This window comes from Narcine bancroftii, chromosome 1 (assembly GCF_036971445.1).
Source record: "Narcine bancroftii isolate sNarBan1 chromosome 1, sNarBan1.hap1, whole genome shotgun sequence".
In the NCBI taxonomy this organism is placed as follows: Eukaryota; Metazoa; Chordata; class Chondrichthyes; order Torpediniformes; family Narcinidae; genus Narcine; species Narcine bancroftii.
Genome location: NC_091469.1, coordinates 74,113,581 through 74,135,794, shown reverse-complemented (window position 1 = coordinate 74,135,794; position 22,214 = coordinate 74,113,581). Strand labels below are relative to the sequence as shown.

The 22,214-nt window shown below is 41.7% G+C and overlaps 1 protein-coding gene across 1 annotated transcript; it reads right to left on the bottom strand.

Moving 5' to 3' along the window:
• Window positions 1-4,604: 4,604 nt before the first annotated feature.
• On the bottom strand, window positions 4,605-17,146 carry LOC138759820 (hepatitis A virus cellular receptor 1-like). The gene is made up of 2 exons (XM_069930377.1): window positions 16,796-17,146; window positions 4,605-14,463 (listed from the first exon to the last, which is right to left on the bottom strand). Exon 2 carries the CDS (start codon window positions 12,001-12,003, stop codon window positions 10,714-10,716), a length of 1,290 nt encoding a protein of 429 aa, XP_069786478.1. The 5' UTR covers window positions 12,004-14,463; window positions 16,796-17,146; the 3' UTR covers window positions 4,605-10,713.
• Window positions 17,147-22,214: the final 5,068 nt, after the last annotated feature.

Below are 22,214 nucleotides of genomic sequence, written 5' to 3'. Positions count from 1 at the left end.
GGTTTAACCTGCTTCCAAAATATCCAAGATAATCACTATAGCTAATGAGAATGCGTGCGAGCCTTTACTGAGATGTTGTTTCCTATACCTCAACATTAGCAAGCCTAGGCATATGGAAGGTAGTTTAATCGGTCAAATAATAGAACTGAGCCAATTCACATTTATCCAATATCCAGGGTTATCCCACAGATAATTTAATGTTTTAAAATGTTATTTTATTTTATTTTCCCAAGTTAAAAAACTCTTAGACAGACAAATCAATGCAAGAAAAAAAACACCAAAATGCTGGAGGAATTCAGCTAAACTATTCAGCATCTATAGGAGACAAAGATTATTGCCGATGTTTTGGGCCTGAGCCCTTATTTAAGGAAATATCAGTAAAGCCAGAAGCAGGATATATCAGAAAGTCCATGCTTCATGTACTGCCAGACTGAGACTGCATGTAAATTGGAGGAAATAACACCTCATCTTCTGACTGGGCACCCTCCAACTAGCTGGCATTAAAATTAGACAATTTCATGTTGGGCATCTGCCTTGAGACCGGCTACTGAGCGGAGGGAAAAAAAGTCCTTTCAGACAGTAGCCCTAAAAGGGTGCTCCAGCGTCCCATTCATATCCATATTCCCTCTGAATCTGACAGAGGCGGGGCAACTGCTGCGTGGTGCCACTGTCATTAAAATGCGGCAGAACAATGGTCATCTTCCCTACCCATAATCTCCCAGGCAGATGGAACTGCTCTATGGTTCTCAGAACAGTTCCAGCAGCCTGGGGGAATATGGGTAGGGAAGACAGCCATTGCTCTGTTGCATTTTGAGCCACAGAGAAAGGCCCTGAAGGCTGAAGTGGCCTGGTGTGGCTGTCCCAGCCCACACCAGTGCACCTTGATGGCTCCCACTGCCCCGTTGGCCTCCACAGCCTCGCTGGCCCCCACTGCAGCTCCCGCTGTCCCAATGGTCCCTACTGTCCCGGTTGTCTCCACTGCCCTGACTGCCCCCACTTCCCCAACAGCCCCCACTGCCCCAATGGACCCTGCTGACAGCTCCCGCTACCCTGAGGGCTCCCACTGCCCTGCCGGCCCTGACTTGGAGGGAGAGGGGTGAGTGGGACGATGGGTCATGGGCTGACGGCATCATCACCCTGCTCTAAACAGCTGTACATTCAGCTTGATTGGCAATGGGCTGTGCTGCCGAGATTATCTCACTCGGAAAGGGGTTGGAAAATGTGGCTTGGAGACCACCCCCGCATATTTAGAAAGGTAGGTGATTATGCATTTTGGCGGATTTTCTCCGCTTTTACATCTCAATTTTTGAGCTATCTGAAATGGCTTTATTGACTTCCCTGGCTTTTGTTAAATCGCATCCCCACGCCCCCGCCATTGTCTCTCCATTCCCTGTCTCCTTTCATGCAGACGTGATAAATTTTACCCAGTCCCTTATCACATCCAATCAACATCTTTTATTGGTCTGGATTGCTCCTCATTGTTTGAATTCTGAGACTTTCTGTTGTATTCTGCTTCTACCTTTTCTGATTTTTCCTTGAAGAAGGGCTCAGGCCCAAAATGTCGGCAATACATCTTTGTCTCCTATAGATGCTGAATAGTCCAGCTGGGTTCCTGCAGCATTTCAGTGTTTTTACTACAATCATAGTGTCTGCAGCCTATTGTGTTTCTCTCACATCGATGTGATAAACATAGAGGGTTATAGCTGTGTGGTAGGAAAGGTTTACATTTTTTTAAAGATGGTAACAGGCCCTTTCAGCCTATGAGCCTGAGCAGCCCAATGACACCTGATTGACCAACAAGCCCCCAGTATGTTTTTGAAGGTTATTTACTGCAAAGTTCTATGCTCTGTATGGAGTCACTACAGACAGTCAAACACTAATTGCTATTTTAGCTGATTCCAGCAACCTAGCACATGTAGAATTAGACTATTTTTTCTCCAAAGTGCTATAAAGTGATAACATTTTTCACACCGGGCTTTCACAGGCCAGTTCTCAAGCAACTTGAAACATGTACAAAGCTCATTAACCTGAAAGGACAATCTTGTTTCTCTCTCTACACAGCTGCCTGACCCATTGAGTGCAACTCAATCTCAGCATCTGCAGGCTTTCTTGTTTACCCCCTTGACCCATTGAGTGTTTCTGGAACCTTCTTAATTATTTGGATGAGTATTACGACTATCACAAATTTCATGTAAAATTTTCCATCAAAATATGATGACCTGTTAAAATTAAATTAACGGTAACAAAAATCAAAAATTATTAAGCCTATGCTTGCTGAAACTCAATAAGAATCTTGCAAGTTAAGTTAGGCTTGGATCTCAAAATATCTGATGTGGACTCTGTTGTACTCAGCAGGACCATAAGAAGAGAGGCAAGAGTTAGCATTTTGCATCATTGATTTTTCAGAGGTGATGAAAGCAAAACTGACTGCAAGTGAGAATTCTCTCCCATCAATGGTCAAGGTGTCTGTCTCTGGAGGCTGGGAGCTTAAATCGAATGAAACACAAAAAGTCTGCAAACATTGATTGTAGTAAAGACACAGAAATGCTGTAAGAACTCAGCAGATTTCACAGCCCCCACAGGAGGTAAAGATATATAACCAATGTTTCAGGTCTGAGCCCTTCTTCCAGGTATCCTTGAATATATATCTTTACCTCCTATAGATGCTGCAAGACCTGCTGAGTTCCTCTACCATTTCTGTATTTTCATTAGCTTAAAAGGAGGCAAGGCAAGGATTTCTATATTCCCATTTTTCAGTAAGGATGGAGAATAGGGAGAGATAGTGTTTACCTAGCCATTCATTAACATACAATAACTTACTGGAGAAACTCAACAGGTCAGACAACATTCATGGGTAGAAATGGTCTGTCAATGTTCAGGTCTGGACACTTCATTAAGACCCTTTATCTTGATCAAAGGTCCAGACATGATAAATGTTGACAGATTATTTCTACCCATGGATGTTATCTGGCCAGTTGAGTGCCTCCATCAATTATTTGCTTGATCAAGATTTCAGCATCTGCAATATTTAGGCACTTTTACTCAACCACTGAAGAGCAGAAAATGTCAGGAAATTATCTGCTCTGGTGGCAGTGTAAAAAGGTTGAGATGGAATTTATTATGTAAATTCAAACCCATAATTTTTTTCACTGGGGTCCCTATACATTTATATGAAGCAGCTGCAGTGTAAAATGACCACAGCCATTCCATAAGAAACAGCCCTAATTAATACGAAGTTCCCCCTCCAACAAACTCTGCATCAGAGGAAGGCTGTGTAAAAGTGCTCCTGTGTAAACGATCACATTGGGACACACTGAAGGTAAGTATGTTAATTTGTTTTAATAATTCTGAAGTTTCTGTATAAAAATGCCATTTGTGTTTCACCAATGAACATTTTTGATTAAAACTGATCATTATTTTTGCATGAGGTTAACTTTGAATATTTATCTACCAATCTTGTATTTATTGTGTCTTTTAAATTCAAGCATATACTATTATACTTGTTTCATTTAGTTGTTTTAGTAGTTTTTGTTTTACAAAGTACCTCTTTTGCTGTAGAAGGCAAGAATTTTGTGCATTTGAATATAGATAAAAATAAGTTAATTATTGTTACCATGCATACACTAGAAACCCAAGGAGGAGACAAAGCTTCAGTAGACGCTTTCAAACTGTCGTGTAAAATGAGATTAACTGGGCAAATTGCCCAGTTAGCGGCCCCCTCATCCAGAAGCTTGAAAGGGTCCGACCCAGTCAGCGTGGTCCAAATCCAACCAGGTCCATGACCTACCTCAGAAAACAAAAATGGCTGACACAGTTACTCCTGTGACAGAAATCCCAGGTGTCTAAATTCAGCGCTTGTGTGCTGAAGTGCCTACCGCGATCGGGGGGAGAGGAGAGGGGTTACGGCAGTGGGCCCTGGGAATGGAGAGAGGGTGGCCACAATCGGGGGGAGTAAGGTCGCTCCCATGGGAGGGGAGAGACCGCGGGGGTGGAGAGGGGTTGCTACCAAGGAGGGGGGTTGGAAAGAGAAGAGTGGTTGCTGCCATGGGGTGGGAGAGGAGAAGGGTCATGAACTGACACTGTTGCGAATGCCATCCGCTTGTGACAGCTCTACGTTTGCGGCAGCGGGACAATGCTGGGGAGGTGGCGTGCGATTGATGGGATGGGTGTCGATTGACGGTGTGGGTTGCAACTGACTGGGGGGTGGTGATTGACAGTGGGTAGTGACTAATGGGGAGGGTGGGGACGACTGATGTCTGGTGGGAGGGTGGGGAGTCTTACCGATAGTTCCCATGAGTGCATGATACATCACTTAACATTTCATCGCAGGGGCAGAATCCCCCTTAAATGGGTCAATCCCCCTGCAGCTTAAAAGATCTGAGTCCCAGGAGGGCTACCCAGATGCTGCAGCTTAAAAGTCCCTAATGCTCAGCAGGCATCCTAGATATGGCATGTCCCAGGCACTGCAATGCCAATTTTGGGGGAGTGAGCGACAGAAATCCCAGGTGTATAAATTCCAGAACTTAATGCTCACACTGGAAATCGGTGATATATCAACCATTCTAAAATCTAATGAAAATGGTTATTCATACACAGACCAAGCATTGGATTTCAAATATATTTTAATAATGCTGCAAAAATATTAGCTGGTGGATACATTGGATGTGTGGTGAGAAAGATTTTGGCTGCAGCTGTAATTTTTCTTTGGTTCTGTGAAAATATGCTGAATTAGCCCCAAATGGCCTGAAAAACAATTGTGTGAACCAATGTCATCTTCAGTTTTCTATCAAAGCCATTCCACAGTTTTATGCCAGCCTACAGCTTATGACACCTGTCCCCTTCCTTGTATGCAGACAAACCCTGAGGGGAATACTGTGATTGACTCAATGAATGACCAATTGTAATCAGCATTCAATCATCAATCCAATTCAAAGCTTCAATGCATTGAAAGAATGGGCCACCCATTGGAATATACTTTGGAGTGGAACAATAAACATGATGAGGTCCAAAGGGGCTGCATAATTTTTCCCAGTGACAAAGCCGCTCGCAATTTGGCCCCAGCTACAGTTCACATTGCCTGAACACAGAATGAAAATGGCCTGATAACCTATTGTGATAGAACAGACTTTCTCAAACTGCCTGGATCTCAAGACAGCCTGTCAGACCATCTGCCTGAGTAACCACATTGGAAAAATTCAGTAAGAACAGAGTCAAATTCAAATCCATCAGACAAAATAGACATTTATTTAATGTTTAATAACTCATTGACATACAACACAAAACAAAGACTACTTTGCATGACTGAAAGAAAAGGATGAGCAAAGGATTTTCTACTTTTTTTTAAATCAAATGTTAAGAGATTTTTAATCTTTCAGAGGACATTACAGAATTTTTAAAAAATAGACTTTCCTTTGTCTCAAACATTGAGGAATGTTGTGAACATTCAAGGATTTGTTGCTTTCACCTGACTGAGAAGAGAAATTAGGACAGCTGAATCCTAGATTTTAGGCATAACAAATGCAACAAACGGTCTTTGGATGAAACACATAACTCAGAGAAATTTTAGAAAAGGCTGATTAAAAAATATATAATTCTGGTTCCTATTTTGTTAGCCAGTGTGCTAACACAGGGGAATGATAGAAAAAAAATCAAAATGTATACCTTCCTGAATAAAATTCAAATTGCTGATAAATGGATACTTCACATACCTAAGTGTATTAAAATCAAGCCAAAACTAAATGCTCCAAAGAGATAAAATTTCCACACCCTGCACCCTCTCACAAAACCACAAAGGAATTAGATCCCTCAGACTGATTCTTATTCCTCCAATCTGTTCAGGAAATGACTGTACATGTCGGTATATTTCCACTCAAAATGTAGGTTTTAGGCTATACTCGATGTACAAGACTAATCCAAGCTTTGAAATCAGTTCCCTTTCCCCATTATTTCAATCGATTCTCAGGACGTAGATGAGAAAGCAAAACTTTACCGTCAATCTGACCTGTCACTGAACTGTGGAGAGAGTTGAAATTCACCCTTGCCTGTTGGTGTGTCATCAGGTGTAACTTAGAATGATAAAACCGCCAGATTTCATTCGCAAAAAATCTAATTGAAAAATCATTGTTATTTTCCCAGAAACTTGATGTTTGATTATTACAATGGCAGAATATATGTACAGTACCTACTTTAAATTATATCTCTTCATGATGAATAGTGGATCAAACTCAGTTCCCTGTCTCAATACACACACTGATAATCAGCCTATTCTATTTCAGTGTTCATCCTCCCTGACAAATTGTAGGATGTGAACTATCTGTTTTGGTTGGCTGAGCAGTATATCAGCAATTATTCTTCCCAAAGTCTTACTGCTGCCTCTCGATCAGGAGTAAATGAAGGTGATCAGTTTATTTCCACCTCTACTTTTATTCTTTTGTAGATTATAGCATTTATGGCATAAATAACATTTAGAGTGAGCGTTAAAACCTTGTATCGCTTCCGGTGACAAGAAAAAGATATTTTATCGTTGACACAGCAAATTCGTGAAGACGTCTGTGACATAACGATGTGCTGCCATTATATTACTCCCAGCCGCGGGAATAAAATCCATTGTTTATCAGCACATTGTTGGTGCTTCCATGCAGCTGTTGTGATCCTGTGCTGAATTCCAGGAAAAAAATCTGAGTGGGAGCATGTCATTGAATGCATTTATTCATGCCTGCTAGTACATATGTTTAAAAGCTGAAGAAATGCACAAATTGGAATGCAGAAACTTTTCTTTTGTTGAATCAATTTTTTTTTAATTTAGGCATACAATATGGTAACAGGCTATTTCAGCCCATGAGTCAGTGCTACCCAATTGTCCCACACCACCAGTACGTTTCAAACAATGGGAGGAAACCAGAGCCCTTGGGAAAACCCACGCAGACTTGGGGAGAATATACAAACTCCTTACAGACAGCATGGGATTCGAACCCAGGTCCCGATTACTGGTGCTCTAAAAGTGTTGTGCTAACTGCTATGCCAAGCATACAGCCCCACATGCCTGTGCTTTATTTCACATTGTCACAAGGTTAACGTTAATATGTTTTCCCAGAGTAAATCTGGTGGCAATCATCATTATCTACTGAGGAAACTGAGGCCACAGGATATGAAGGTTCAGATTTTATACTTGGCGTACAAGACAATCCCTGCTTTGGGGTGAAATTTTTAAGGTTCAAGTACTTTCTTAATAGCGACATGCACAGTAATCAGATTCTGAAGTGCAGAATTTAAAGTTCAAGCATGAAATTCATCATGTGTTTGTATTCATGCTTTAAGGCCTCTTCTTTTTCTATTTGCTTCATCTCACCCAATCAACATAACCTTCTATTACTTTCCCCTTCATCTATTTATCCAGCTTCCCTTAAGAGTAAATTAATAGATCCTGCAGACAATGAAAGTGAGCAGACAAATGGTCATTGGTGTTTATACATCTCCAAAGCAGATTGCATAAAGGTGGACGGGCAAAATTTTACCTGTTGTCACCGATCTCAGATATGCCTAAATAATGCTAAGTGGATTTAACATTCATGCCCAAAGGCTTTTGAATAGTACTATGTTCAAGAACTATTCCTGGGTTGGATCATTTAAATGAACAATTCATTGCAAAACTGAGCAAGTTCTGAAGGTTTGTCATTGCTCTTCCATGGATCATATGGTCAGACACCGGTGATTCAGCTTCATTTTGAATATCCATCACAAGTATTTGAGAAGCAGGATGCTCTTTGGTATTTTGTTTAATATTCCCGTTTGCACTAGCATGCTATGTTTAAATTTGCTGGAATGTTTAAATTTGCTGTTTTGTTTAACTACATGACATGTCTTGATTCATGAAAAGGCAACTCTGCAAATTCAGGATTTTCTTCTTTTATTAACACCAAGATTCACTATTCTGATGGAAAAAAACTCCACATCTACCTCTCTGATCATTCTTTTTCAGGCTATGAAAATGTTTCTGTGCTGACATTGTCATTGTTGGAGTCTTGTGTGCTTACCAGCAGCTCAGCCTTTTTTTTACATCTCATGAAAGGTCAAGCCTGTTTGGATGATACCCAGTTTAATAAGAATCTTGCTAAAGAGGAGCGTTACAAGAAGCTTGTGATCTATTAGGCATTAACCAGTTATTTCACAATGTTGATTGTTGCATTCTATTTGCTGTGAGTAAATGGGTCTTGTTGCTAGAGGGAATATGTGTAAACAAGTAATTGTGACCTACTGTGGAGAAGCCATTATTAACTTGCTTATCAATTTATTGCTCAGTATTAGAAGCCAGTGTGCTGGTGAATTATTAACTTTGGCAATAGATTAGGTACATTGCTATCTGTGTTGGGGACATGAATGGTTATAAGAGATCATAGAGCAAAGTCTTCAAGAAGCTATTTAACTACCAAAGATTTCCAGACTACTGATGCATTCTTCATACATCACAGGAAGTTCCTACAAAGTATGCTTAACTGTAATAGTTGTGTGACTATTACCTTATGAATTAATTAACCTTTCATTATCCTGTTGCTTTTTGATATCGACCAAAATGAACAAGCTATGAGTTGATCTTGTTATGGAGTCCAGAGGACCCCAAAACCAAGCAGCAATAGATATGTACCACAACACAGGGTTACTTAGACAAAAGTAGTTTTTTATTGTATTTGAACAAGAAAACAGAATTAAACTTTAAATTATTACTATCAACTTACTTAACCCAACTAACCTACTTAATCCCCTCTCTAATACTAAGCGCAGGTGTGTGTAATGTATATTAAGATTAGAAAAGTTCTTTGGATCACAGTCCAATCTCACTGGTTGCGGGCAATTCTTGTACTGTGCACAGAAGTTACCACTCAGGAGGGTTCTTGCTGCTTTTCAGAGATTCCTTTTCCAGGACATCCGTGACTGATTCCTTCTCAATCAGTCTTGCTGACGAAACTTGCCGTCTTCAGGGTTCTCCAGATGATCCTCTTTCTTTCAGGTCACCTTTCAGTCCACCAGCCTTCTCCTTTGACCAGGCAGTCTTCCAAAGTTTGCCAGCTTTGTCCTTTCTGGAACTGATTTCTGTGTCTCTCCTCTGTTTCACTCCCTCCATCTCGGAATGCAAAAACTGTTCTCCCCTGCCTGCAAAGATCACATGCTCTCCCAGGCGAGCTGCTGAATGTTGCCACTTTGTTGCTCTGAAAAAAGCATTTCTGCAAAAATTCTGTGTTTTAAAGTGTTTTGTACAATCTGCTCTAACAATCATCCCAAACCACCTCTAAATACTCACACAATCTGCTTGATACACACATTTATTGCATAGAGATTGATATTACAGATGTACCATGAAATTGATAAGAACAGTGGAGGAAAAAGAAATGATAGGAGATGAGGTGGGTTGACCATATTGAAGATCTATCCCTGTGACTAAACATTTTCAACTACAGCCCCCTAGACCTGCAAATGTAGTTTAAAGGGAGGAGCACCTGGGTACAGTCTTATGACACAGTCCATTACATAAATGCTGGCTCTCAATAGTACAACTACTTATTTCCCTGTCTCCTATTCCCTCACTCTGCATGCTCAGGAATATTCTATTGATTCTCGTAATACCCACATTCATCACGGGCAATATGAGGTAGGCAATTAACCTACCAAACAGCATGATCTTTGGAATTTGGAGGGAAAAGTGAAACATACAGGGGAATCCCATACCATCACAGACATGTCCCAATGTCAGCATCGACATTGGTCACTGGAGCTCTGCTATTGCCACCATCTCCTCAAAGTGCACGGTGCCATTAAATGGTCACTGTGCAGCCACTCAATGGGAGCATGTATTACTGCTCACTTGAAGGAAGGCCCATCCATCATGTACTGCTCCAGTGCAGAGGTTGTGAGGGAATCAGAATTGGGTGGCAGCCCATGGTTGGTGGAGAGTGTGGTCACTCACAAGAGAGGCCATGAAGTGGTGCCTGTGGAGTGCTTATACCAGTGACTAGAATGGGCTTTGAATCAGGGTGAGTATTGTTAGTTATTGTGGAGGTCAGAATTTGGGTGGGGGTGGTGTCTAGTATGGAAGTTATCATTGATCAGAATGATCAATGAAATGTGCAGATAAGAGTTGGTTAAATGTGCCTAAAACAAGCAAAGGGTGCAACCTTAGTGGAGGAGTGGGGCAAGTGATGTTCCGGTCTGCTACAATGTCAAGGGGTCCAAATGAGAGTCAGTAAATAAATACATTGGTACTTGAATCAGCTTCCCAGCTGATTTCCTGAAGGCATCTTACAGGTTATGTGTAAGGTAGTTAAAATTTATCTATGATTTTCAAGAATTCTTTTTGACTTTTCAGATTGAATTAAACTCACTACTCACAGCAGACACAGAGAACCCCGATATGAAATGGAAGACATTATAGCCTATGCTATTAGTCCACAATATTCTTTAACTTTTTATTTTACATCAAAATTTGATCATGTCATTCAGACAAGGATGCTATTAACATTTCAATTTCCAGAACAAGGTGCTCCTGGATTTCCTTCCATCAATTATGTTACAATGTGTTATTTAACATTAATTGAACTATTGACCAATCACAGCAATTAATCAGTTTTAAACTATCCTGTAGACCTTCTACAAAAGTAACAAATCAAATCTCTTGTACATCACAAATGAAAATATTTTCTAGGTGAAATCATTCTTCTTTGGTCATGATGGGTCAAGATTCAATACTTGTGGTGTCAGCTTTACTTGTACCAATCTACATCTGACATTAATAAATGATGTCATATTATCAGAGCACAATTTTGACCAAAATTGTTCTTGAATCCTTTTCCCCAAAACCGTCTTCCACCTTTCCCTCAATTTGTGCAGGCCCGGTTTCAGGCTATTGATCTGCATTAGGAAATCCATCTTAGATACAAATTTACTTGTGATCCTCTTTTGAAGACCCTCCATGTCACTACACATTGGTAGGGTCATGGCTGATCCTAAACTACACGTTGGCAGGGTCCTGGCTGGTCCTAAACTACACGTTGGCAGGGTCCTGGCTGGTCCTAAACTACACGTTGGCAGGGTCCTGGCTGGTCCTAAACTACACGTTGGCAGGGTCCTGGCTGGTCCTAAACTACACGTTGGCAGGGTCCTGGCTGGTCCTAAACTACACGTTGGCAGGGTCCTGGCTGGTCCTAAACTACACGTTGGCAGGGTCCTGGCTGGTCCTAAACTACACGTTGGCAGGGTCCTGGCTGGTCCTAAACTACACGTTGGCAGGGTCCTGGCTGGTCCTAAACTACACGTTGGCAGGGTCCTGGCTGGTCCTAAACTACACGTTGGCAGGGTCCTGGCTGGTCCTAAACTACACGTTGGCAGGGTCCTGGCTGGTCCTAAACTACACGTTGGCAGGGTCCTGGCTGGTCCTAAACTACACGTTGGCAGGGTCCTGGCTGGTCCTAAACTACACGTTGGCAGGGTCCTGGCTGGTCCTAAACTACACGTTGGCAGGGTCCTGGCTGGTCCTAAACTACACGTTGGCAGGGTCCTGGCTGGTCCTAAACTACACGTTGGCAGGGTCCTGGCTGGTCCTAAACTACACGTTGGCAGGGTCCTGGCTGGTCCTAAACTACACGTTGGCAGGGTCATGGCTGGTCCTAAACTACACGTTGGCAGGGTCATGGCTGGTCCTAAATTACACGTTGGCAGGGTCATGGCTGGTCCTAAACTACACGTTGGCAGGGTCATGGCTGGTCCTAAACTACACGTTGGCAGGGTCATGGCTGGTCCTAAACTACACGTTGGCAGGGTCATGGCTGGTCCTAAACTACACGTTGGCAGGGTCCTGGCTGGTCCTAAACTACACGTTGGCAGGGTCATGGCTGGTCCTAAACTACACGTTGGCAGGGTCATGGCTGGTCCTAAACAATCTCTTAAAAAAGATCTTAATTCAAAATAGCAGAGGAAAGTTCTACTTGACAAATCATATCTTGTCATCATTTTCATCTTAATACAACTGATCCTGCCCCATTAAAATAAGAGGAGGCTCTCTCTCGTGCATTCTCTCTCTCTCTCTCACACACACACACACACACACACACACACACACACACACACACACACACACACACACACACACACACACACACACACACACACACACACGTGCAGTAATACACACTAATGAAAGGGTGTTCCGCAGACACTCCCGATCTCTGTACCTCAGTGGGGGGGGGGGGGCGGGGGGGTGTAAGTGCAGTTCAGAATTAATTAATATAGAGTTACTAACACATTCTAACAGACAGGGACTTAAATGCACACTCCTGATTCCCTGTAGCAATGGTGGGGAGGGAGTAAGACTCAATGCTAAGTATTCCCAAAATATACTATGTCCCATTCTAAGTGTAGTGCACATCTTACCAACCACTCCTTCAGCGATGCCCACAGTTAGCAACCTGACATAGAGCAGCATTCATAGACAGGACCAAGGAGCAAAGAGAGTGTGCAAAGCACATAATGGGCTTTTAAAGTGTAGTATGCTAGAGTCCAGCCCAGGCAACCAGTAAGTGATTTGAGATTTAAAGTGGCCAATAATCAGATGTGCAGGTGATGCAATTTCTGATGATATTCCAGATGGAGTGGTCACGTGACCATCCACAATCCACATTTCCACCAAGTTCCAGACAGAGAGATCATGTGACCCTCCACAAACCTCACTACACCTGGTTTGGGTTTGATTTATGAAGAACGTGGAGCAGCTTACATTTGTCAGAATTAAATTCCATTTGCCACTGATCGAAATTCTGTTGCAAACTTGGGTATCCTCCCTTAATATCTACTAAATCACTAATTATGGTGTCATTTGCAAATGTAGTCATCACATTAACTATAGTCAGCTTAATCATTAATATAGATAACAAACCACAGTAGACCCAGAGGGACATAAATAGCTACACTCCTCCAATTAGAAAATTAACCCTCCACTATCACTCTCTGACCCCTTCCACAAAACCTGTTTTGAATCCAATTGACAGGCTCTTTTTGCATCCAAAGTGATCTAACCTTCCAGATTAACCTGTGATGCTAGATCTTATCAAAGGTGTTGCTAAAGTTCATCCCTTCAATTTTGTTAGTTACCTTTTCAAATAACTCAAGTTCATCAGAAACCGAATCAGAATTTATTGTCATGAACAAGTCATGAAATTCGGTGTTTTGTGACAGCATCAAAGTGCAAACATTCATATTATAACCTTACAACATTACTATACACTAACTCACACACACACACACACACACACAAAGCCATACTGACAATCCCTAACACTGGTCCACGAGACTTTGCTTCCTGAACACATTTGGGTGTATTATAGATTTTGAGCTGCAGATAACAAAAAATAACATTAAAAATGATCTATCATACCATGTTTTAGATAGTTTTGTAATTTCTGTCATAGATTGAGATTAAAATCAGTCCCTTCCTAGCAAATGCTGGGAGATCCAATCCTCAAAATCTCCTTCACCAACTTTTCCATTACTGTCATTGAGCTCTCTGGCCTGTAGTTTCCTTTCTTGTCCATGTTACCCTTTATAAATAATAACCGACCTCTAATAATCTGGCACTTCACCTGGAGCCAAATATAATGAAAATATCTCTGCAAGGACCTCCATAATTTCTTCCCTGGCTTTCTATGAGGTCTAAGAATGTACTTAGGTCAGATGCTAGGAATTTGTCCACCTTAATGCCTCCAAGGCTGCCAATATGTCCTCCCTGGCATTTCATATATGGTCCAGGACATCACTATTGATTTGCTTCCATTGCCTTCTTCACAGTAAAGATTCATGAGAAGGATTCATTTAAAATTGTACGCATCTTTTGTGGCCTGTTTAATGGAAAGAATTCTCTCCTTAGCCATGTTAATACTATCAATACATGTCAATAATCTCTTGGGATCTTTTTCTATCCTACACGCCAGCTCCACTTCATGTAACCTTTTTGCCCTTCTGATTTCCCTCTCAAGTGTTCTCCTACTCCTTTCATAACAAGGAATTTGTTTTAATGCAGACTATTTAAATCTGATGTATGCTTCCATTTTTTTCCCCCTGATCACTTACAGGTTTTCTAACCTTGCCAGCCTGCCCTTCGTCCTAACGAGAGCATTCTGTCCTTAAACTCTTGTATCTCTGTTTAAAAGCCTCTCCCTTGCCAGCCATCTGCTTATCCACAAACATCCTTTCCCATTCAACCTCTGCAAGTTCCTGCCTATTCCTTCCAAAATTGGCCTTGACCCAATTTTGGACCTTAACTTGTGCAGCAATCCCCTACTTTTCCATAACTATTTTAAAACTATTGGAATTATGGACACTGGCCCCAATGTCCTCCCTTACTGAAAAATCTCATTCTCCAAGATGTTTAATGTTGTGACTTCTTCAGATTTCAGATTAGCATACAACCCTGTATAATTTTTCCTGTTGACAAAGCAGAATTATCACTTATTAGTAGTGCAAAGAAACTGTATGCAGCATACATGTGTAAACAAGTAAAGAAATGTAAACAAACTGATTGTGCAATACAGAGAGGGAAAAAATCAATAAAGTGTAAAAGTAAGTCCTTAAATGAATCCCTGATTGAGTTTATTGTTGAGGAGTCTGAGGGTAGAAGGATAGCAGCTGTTCCTGAATATGGTGGCGTGAGTCTTGTGGCAGATGGTAGCAAAGAAAACAAAGCATGTGCTGGGTGGTGTGGATCCTTGATGATTACTGCTGCTCTCCGACTGTAGCTTTCCCTGTAGATGTTCTCAATGGTCGGGAGGGTTTTACGTGTGATGTCTTGGAGAGTGTCCACTACATTTTGCAGGGTTTTACAATCAGGGGTATTGGTGTCCCCATAACAGACCATTATGCAACCCGTCAGGACATATTCCAGCACACCTCTGTAGAAATTTGCCAGGGTTTCTGGCATCATACCAAATCTCCGCAAACTCCTGAGGAAGAAGAGGTGCTGAAGTGCTTTCTTCACTATGCTATTAGTGTGTTGGGTCCAGGAAATATTCTCTGAGATCGTGAACCCAAGATATTAAATTTGCTCACCCTCTGATCCCTCAATGATCACTGGATCATAGACCTCTGCTTTTCCCTTCCTGAAGTCAACAATCAGCTCTTTGATTTTGATGACATTCAGTCTGAGGCTGTTGTTGGTGCACCATTCAGCCAAGTTTTCAATCACCCTCCTATATGCTGACTCATTGCTCCTTTTTATTCAACCCACTACAGTGGTATTATCAGTGAATTTGCAGATGGTGTTGTTGCCGTACCAAGCCACACAGTCATAGATGTAAAATGAGTAGAGAAGGGGGCTAAGTACGCAGCACTGTGGTGTTGTTGTACCGATGGAGATTGTGGAGGAAAATTTCTTACACATCTTCACTGATTTGCGATCTGGAGGTGGGGAAATCAAGGATCCAATTACACAGTGGGGTGTTGAGTCCCCGATGTTGGAGTTTGCTGATCAATCTTGTGGGGATGTTGGTGCAAAATATTGAACTGTAGTCGATAAACAGCATCTTGATGTATGCATCATTGTTGTCCAGGTGTTCCTGGATTTTGTGGAGAACCAGTGATATGGCATCCACCGTATGCCTGTTGCTACAATAGGTGAATTGGAACAGATACATAGCGCCACTCAGACAGAAGCCGAAACGCTTCATCGCCAGCCTTTCAAAATGCTTTATCACTGTTGATGTGAGTGCCACGGGTCAATAGTCATTTAGGCAGGTTACCACACTCTTCTTGGTCATCAGTATGATTGACACCTGTTTTAAACTGATGGGTACAATGCCCTGCCGGAGTGTGATGTTGAAAATACCCGTGATGCATTGGTAAGTTGGTCAGCACAGATTTTTAATACTCAACTGGGTACTCCATCCAGACTGGACCCATTCTTCTGATTCACTCTCCTGAAGGTCACCTGCACATCATCTTTGGGTATGGACAGGACAGGATCATTAGGGACATAGGGAGTCTCCAGTCCCCATGTGACTGGACTAGAATCTCTAGGGGGACTCTCAGTTTATTGATTGAGGAAGCTTTTATGGACACTCCGAAAAAATTCCACCCCATCCAAGCTGCAGCCATGCACTCTTCCCACAGGTGTAGACAGTGGGGTACTGCTCCACTCTGATTCCATCTTTCAATTGCTTGAAGCTGGCAGGTTATGTTTTACTAGATTCAGCCACATCCCAATTTAAATAGGTTTGACACTGTGTTTTATACACAAAATATCTGCTCAACAAATAAAATTGAAATTGACTTTAAAAATATTGTTCCTGATATCCAGTTCTGCTTCATTCCTACCTCTTTCAGTTTTTCCCATGCGTGTCAACATTATTATCCAACTCTCTGAGATTTAGCAGTGAAATGTTATCCAATGAAGTACAGGGCAGATCAAAGTTTTTAAATTCAGCCCACTCCAAAAGTTTTTCTTCCATTGACTAGACCTGTCCCTCTCAAGGCTGAACCAAATTCTAAAACTCAGTTATCATATTTGGCCATGATATGTGCCTCAGTCTGAGTGTCTATGCCATCACTGAGAAAAATGATCTCCTCTTTCCTAACCTCAGCCAATTTAACCACTGCCTCCATTGCCTGCTGTTAAAATACTTGCCTGCCTCTCTATTATCCCAATTTCAACTGTTCCAATGCATGTGCCACTCACTATAAACATCATATCATCTAGCATTGAGCTGCCTTGAACAAAGTTGAACCAAATTCCACTCAATCATTGCCCCTGACCCACACTTACCTGGTTATTTTTTCTCAAATTCTGGTTCCATTTCCTCAATGATTCTTGTTCTTCTTACATCAATTACTTTCTCCAATCCCTGCTTTAGTTTCTCCAATAATGTCAGCTCTGGCATCAGCTGCCAAGGTTCGAAGTTCTGAAATTCACTTCCCTTAGATCCCTACCTTTCTTCCAAGGCACCACGAAAAAAAAACCTCCTTCTGAACAATCATTTGGTTATCTGTCCTAATATCTTATGTGGCTCATGCTCAAACTATTTTAGATTATGCTTTGATAAAAAGAACCTGAAGACAATTTACTATTTTAAAGTTCTTCTATAGAACAGAAAATGTTGTTAAACTGAGAGCTCAGTATGCATCCTATTTATGTTGTCAGTTTTCTATGCAGTTCAACTGAAGTGTGTTCAGGTCAAGCTGACCTGAATTTAGAGCAGGTACTGTTTTGTTCAACCTGGTCTAACTGGAACAAATTGTTCTGTGCTGAACAAATATAAATAATGGAAGGTAGAGGAACAAAGGTTTACTCCAGGGTCAAGAGTGGTTTAAAGAGGACACAATGAGGCATATTAAGATGGGGTCCTCACATCATGACAGATGCATTTAATTTTTTTAAATTTATGCATACAGCATAGTAACAGCCCATTTTGGCCCACAAGTCCATGTGGCCAAATTTACATTCCATTAACCTACACCCCAGTACGTTTTGAAGGTGGGAGGAAACCAGAGCCCCTGTAGAAAACCCATGCAGATACAGAGAGAATGTACAAACTCCTTACAGATAGCATGGGATTCGAACCCTGGTCCAATCCCAATCACTGGCGCTGTAAAGGCGTTGCACTAACCATTATGCTAACTGTGCCTTGTGACCTGAAACATTTTAGGCTGGTTACATGCATTCTTTCAGGATTGCCTATACACACAGAACATTATTTCAGTTCAGAATGTAACCATCACAGCTACTGCAATGGCTCAAGATTCAAGATTCCTTTATTGTCATGGAATAAATACAGTGCAATATTATAGGAATTTGCTTTCAAGTGCCGTAAAGCAGACAGATTCGACATTGGTAGAAATTCCCTGAAACACCTCATAATCAGAGAAAAAGAAGCAAAAGAGAATCCCTTCAAAGTCCCCGAGAGTCCATGTATTTGCCTCAAGCACTGCCAAAGCCACCCCAGCCACACAGAGTCCAGTCCAAACCATCAGCAATCTGAGCTCCAGACCCAACCTCTGACATGATCAGGAAACCTTCAGCTCCCTCAGCACCCACACATCCCACTCACATCCCAGTTTCAATACCTGGTACCCCTTCAGCCAGTCCCAAGCCAGTCTGCCGCCTGGTGTTAATCCCTCAACCGCAGACTGTGTGGTTTCCTCACCTCAAGTCGCCAACAGCCCACCATCTGTGTTATTTTCAGTCTCAGAGCCCCTCACTGGTCTGGTGCTGCAGCCATGACTAGTGCCTTGCACTAGTCTTCTGCTTCCCTAGAGTCTGCAACCCCTCGTAACTGCTCCCAATCGAAGGCACTGCCATCTTTGGTGCAGACCCTGTGGTGACAGATTTTTTTGAAATAAATCCACCCTTGGTTCCATTAACAGGCCAATTAAAGCCTGTATGGAGCTGACAACAGTCTGACTGGGCACTTGGACCCTGCGGGAGCGCTGTGTCTCTGCTCCCTGCTCTCCATATGTCTGCACCAAAGATGCCATTATAGCAGCTCCAGCAGCTCTAACATTCTGGCCAGTTCATCATTTTCTTCGCAAGAGTAATTAGCAATGAGCAGTAAATATGATTCCTGGCAATGATGTCCACATTGTGAAAATGAAATGCCACTGAAGCCATACCAAAATTACCTGAAGGTTTTCCACACAATTAACTTGTGGCTTCACCACAACCTCTCAAAATCTCCTGACAAGCTCAAATTTGGGTCAGTGTGCTTGAAGATCAACTAGAGCATTGGGCCAATGCTGTCAACACTGCAGTTACAGTGGTAAGTAGAAAAAGCAAAAGTACAAGAAACTGCAGATGTTGCACTCTAAAGCAAGAACATCTGCTGGAGGAATTCAGCTGGTGAAGCAGAATCCATGGAGGGAAATGGACAGTTGACGTTCATGTTGAGACTGAGGACAGAGAAAGGAGAGCGAGAAGACAGACAATATTAAAATGAAGTACCCAGTAACTTAGCAAAGACATTGCCTATACTTCTCCTTTCTACCCCTGACCCACCCCACCCCTCATCCAGAAACTTAAACAGCTCTTCCAGTTGAGGCAGAGATTCTCATGCATCTCCTTCAACATTGCTCCTGGCATTTGGTACTCACAGGGTGGCATCCTCTAAATTGATGAGATCAAGTGCAGACCATGCAACTACTTTGCAAGATGCATGCACTTTGTCTCCATGCACCACATGACTTTTTAAATCCCCTTTGCATTCCCACACTGACCTGTCTATCTTCAATGTCCTCATTGCCAGGGTGAAGCCAAATATAAATCTGAAGAACAACATCTCACATTTTGCTTGGGTAGCTTCCAACCTTCAGCATGAACACTGAAATCTCCAATTTCATGTAACCCCTTCCCCTTCTGACCGTTTCATTTTTCTCTCCTTCTCATACACCTATGTCTTCTCACACACAACCTCCTTTTCCAATCCCATCCAACCATCTGTTACCCAGTTGTCTTCCCCTTCTCCAAATGCCTACCACCCTCATACCCCCGCCTACTATATCCCCTCCATAACCACTCTAAACTGGCCACAATCCCTCTTTTATAATTCTATTAATCTTTCTTTCAGCAGCTGTCTTCACCTTCACCCTTCTCTCATCTGACCATCTGCCTTTCTCCCCCCTCTTTTTCTCCATCTTTGTCCACTTCTACCTATCACATTCCTGTCTCTGTCTCCCTACTCAACCCACCCTGCACCCTCTCATGGCTCCATCAGTTAATTAATCCTTCACCCTTCAATCATCCACTTTTAAATGAACCTTTCCCCTCTCATTTTTAATATTGCCTGTCTTCACTTTCCTATTTCAGTCCCAAAACAGCTTCAACTCAAACTGCTTATGCCCATTTCCCTTCGTGGATGCTACGTGTCCCGTTGAGTTACTCCAGCATTTGGTACTGTGTTGACTTACCAGCTATGAAACAATACGTAATTTGATACGTCAAAATATTCCTCATGCTGTGCATCAAGAAGTGATTGATACATAAAAGTTCACTCACAATTCCGCTGAACACATTGGGTAGAAATTAGTATCCAATCATTTGCAATAAATATCCAATATAGTATTTTACATTATCCTCTACTTTTGAAGTTCAGTTACATTGACTTTTAAAGAATTCATTTGGAAATTGTGTACAAGGTACATACATTACTATATAATGACATTAGGAGAAGTGACCAAGACTGTAACTGACCCCAATCCTACCTCCACTGACTTCAATTGGAACATGCTTCCTTCCTGTTTTTACTGATTTCCCCCCCCCCACCCACCCACCTACCCACCCACCCACACACACACACACACACACACACCCCCGCACACACACACACACACACACACACACACACACACACACACACACACACACACACACACACACACACACACACACACACACACACACAACTAAAGGAGCAAATATAATTGCATTTTAACTTCAAAGGAATTTTCATTTTCCTCATTTTCTGCATTTGTTAATGCCAGGAGAAACCTGGTGTCCTGCAAACAAATGCATCAAAATTTGTTGCCATGTCAAACACATGCCCCTTCACCTTGGACAGAGTTCATAATTAAGATGAGCTGACTAGAAAAATAAAGCCCTCACTGACAGAAAGCAAGCAATTGGTACAGAGGCATTTTCTTTATTTTAATGTCTTAAAAGGTTGGAATTTTACAGGTAGATGTATGTCTTCAGAAAATTCAAATGCTGGTTAGGCATATATTTATATATGTTAGATATATATTTATATCAATTGATTTACAGCGAGATTGGGGAAAAAAGTGAAGAATGGTTCAAAGTAGTATTAACTGATATTTTGAGCAAGATAAATCTAACATTCATGGTGAGCCCTTTGAAATGTACTAGGTCTTTTGATGTAGAGCATTTTCTGCAGCTGTTGTAAAGATGAAAGAAGTTATATGTGATACAGGATGTAGAGCATTGTTGATTGTCACACTGTAAACGTTGATGGTACATCACTTAATTTTTTGGGTCAGGAATTCATAATTGCATTTTATTAAAGGTTTAGTGTTGCAAATTTTTTGCATACTTTTCATTGCAATGAAAGGTATTTTGCTGATGTTACATGATTGATAACAAAAAAATGACGAGTCACAGGTCAGAATTCAAAACAAAACTGCTACACATACTCAATGTAGAGTTGATTATGTTTCTTTCATTGCAATTTAATAATACATTGGAAAAAAGTAACATAACTTTTGCCAGTCATAAAGCAAAGAGCCACCATGAACCTGCTGCCCATAACAATAGGAAAAAAAAAGCAAAAGAAAAATCCCTTCAGAGTCACTCCCACAGCCTCTGCTGCAGCACTGACTTCAGTTTGATTAATTGGCAACCTAAGCTCCAGCACTAAATCTCTGACATGAACGGGAACCTGAGGCCCTTCAGGAGCCTTTATTGCTCTCAGCACCCTCTCGAATCCTGACTCCAACATCTGGTTACCATGAGCAGCCCTAGTCCGTGTCAATCTCCTGACTGCTAGTTGCCCGCAACCTGTGTTGGTCCCTTAGCTGCTGAGCCCTCACTGGTCTGGTCCTGTAGTTCCTATCCAAAAGGTTTCTCTGGCTGATGAGCCTCTCGTTGGTCTGATGCCATGGTCACTGTCCTGAAGGGCCATCTTCCATGCTTCTCCTTCTCAATGGAGGATGGATTCTCTTTCACAGGATGATTGTCTAACTATTGTTACGAGCCCAGAGGACCCCAAAATAGATATTCACCAAGACAAATGGTGACTTAAACAAAAGTTGCTTTTAATTATCTTTAAACATGAAAACAGAATCAAACTTTAACTTAATTCTATTTTTAACTTCACCTAACTTATCCCCCTTCTAATTCTAAGTGCACGTGTATGTAATATGTGTGTAAGTTCAGAAAAGTTCTTTGTTTCGTAGTCCAATCTCACTTCTCATTCCTCCAAATTCACTGGTTGCAGGCAATTCACAGAATTTAACATTTATAAAGTTAACCAGGCTTTGGTGCTTGAAAGGTAAATGGTTACTGCTCCGAAAGGTTCTTGTTGGTTTTCAGAGAGAGATTTCTTGTTCCAGGACATCCAAAACTGACTTCTTTTTAATCAGCCACTCCAGTGTCTTGCTGATGAATTTGCCCCTTCAGGGTTCTCCAGATGATAACCTCTTTCTTTCAGGTCACTACTGAGTTCCTTTTTGTTTCTCTT

Bases quoted from the DNA above. Each gene is read 5' to 3' on its own strand.
- LOC138759820 (XM_069930377.1), bottom strand. From the start codon at position 12,003: ATGAAAATGATGACAAGATATGATTTGTCAAGTAGAACTTTCCTCTGC.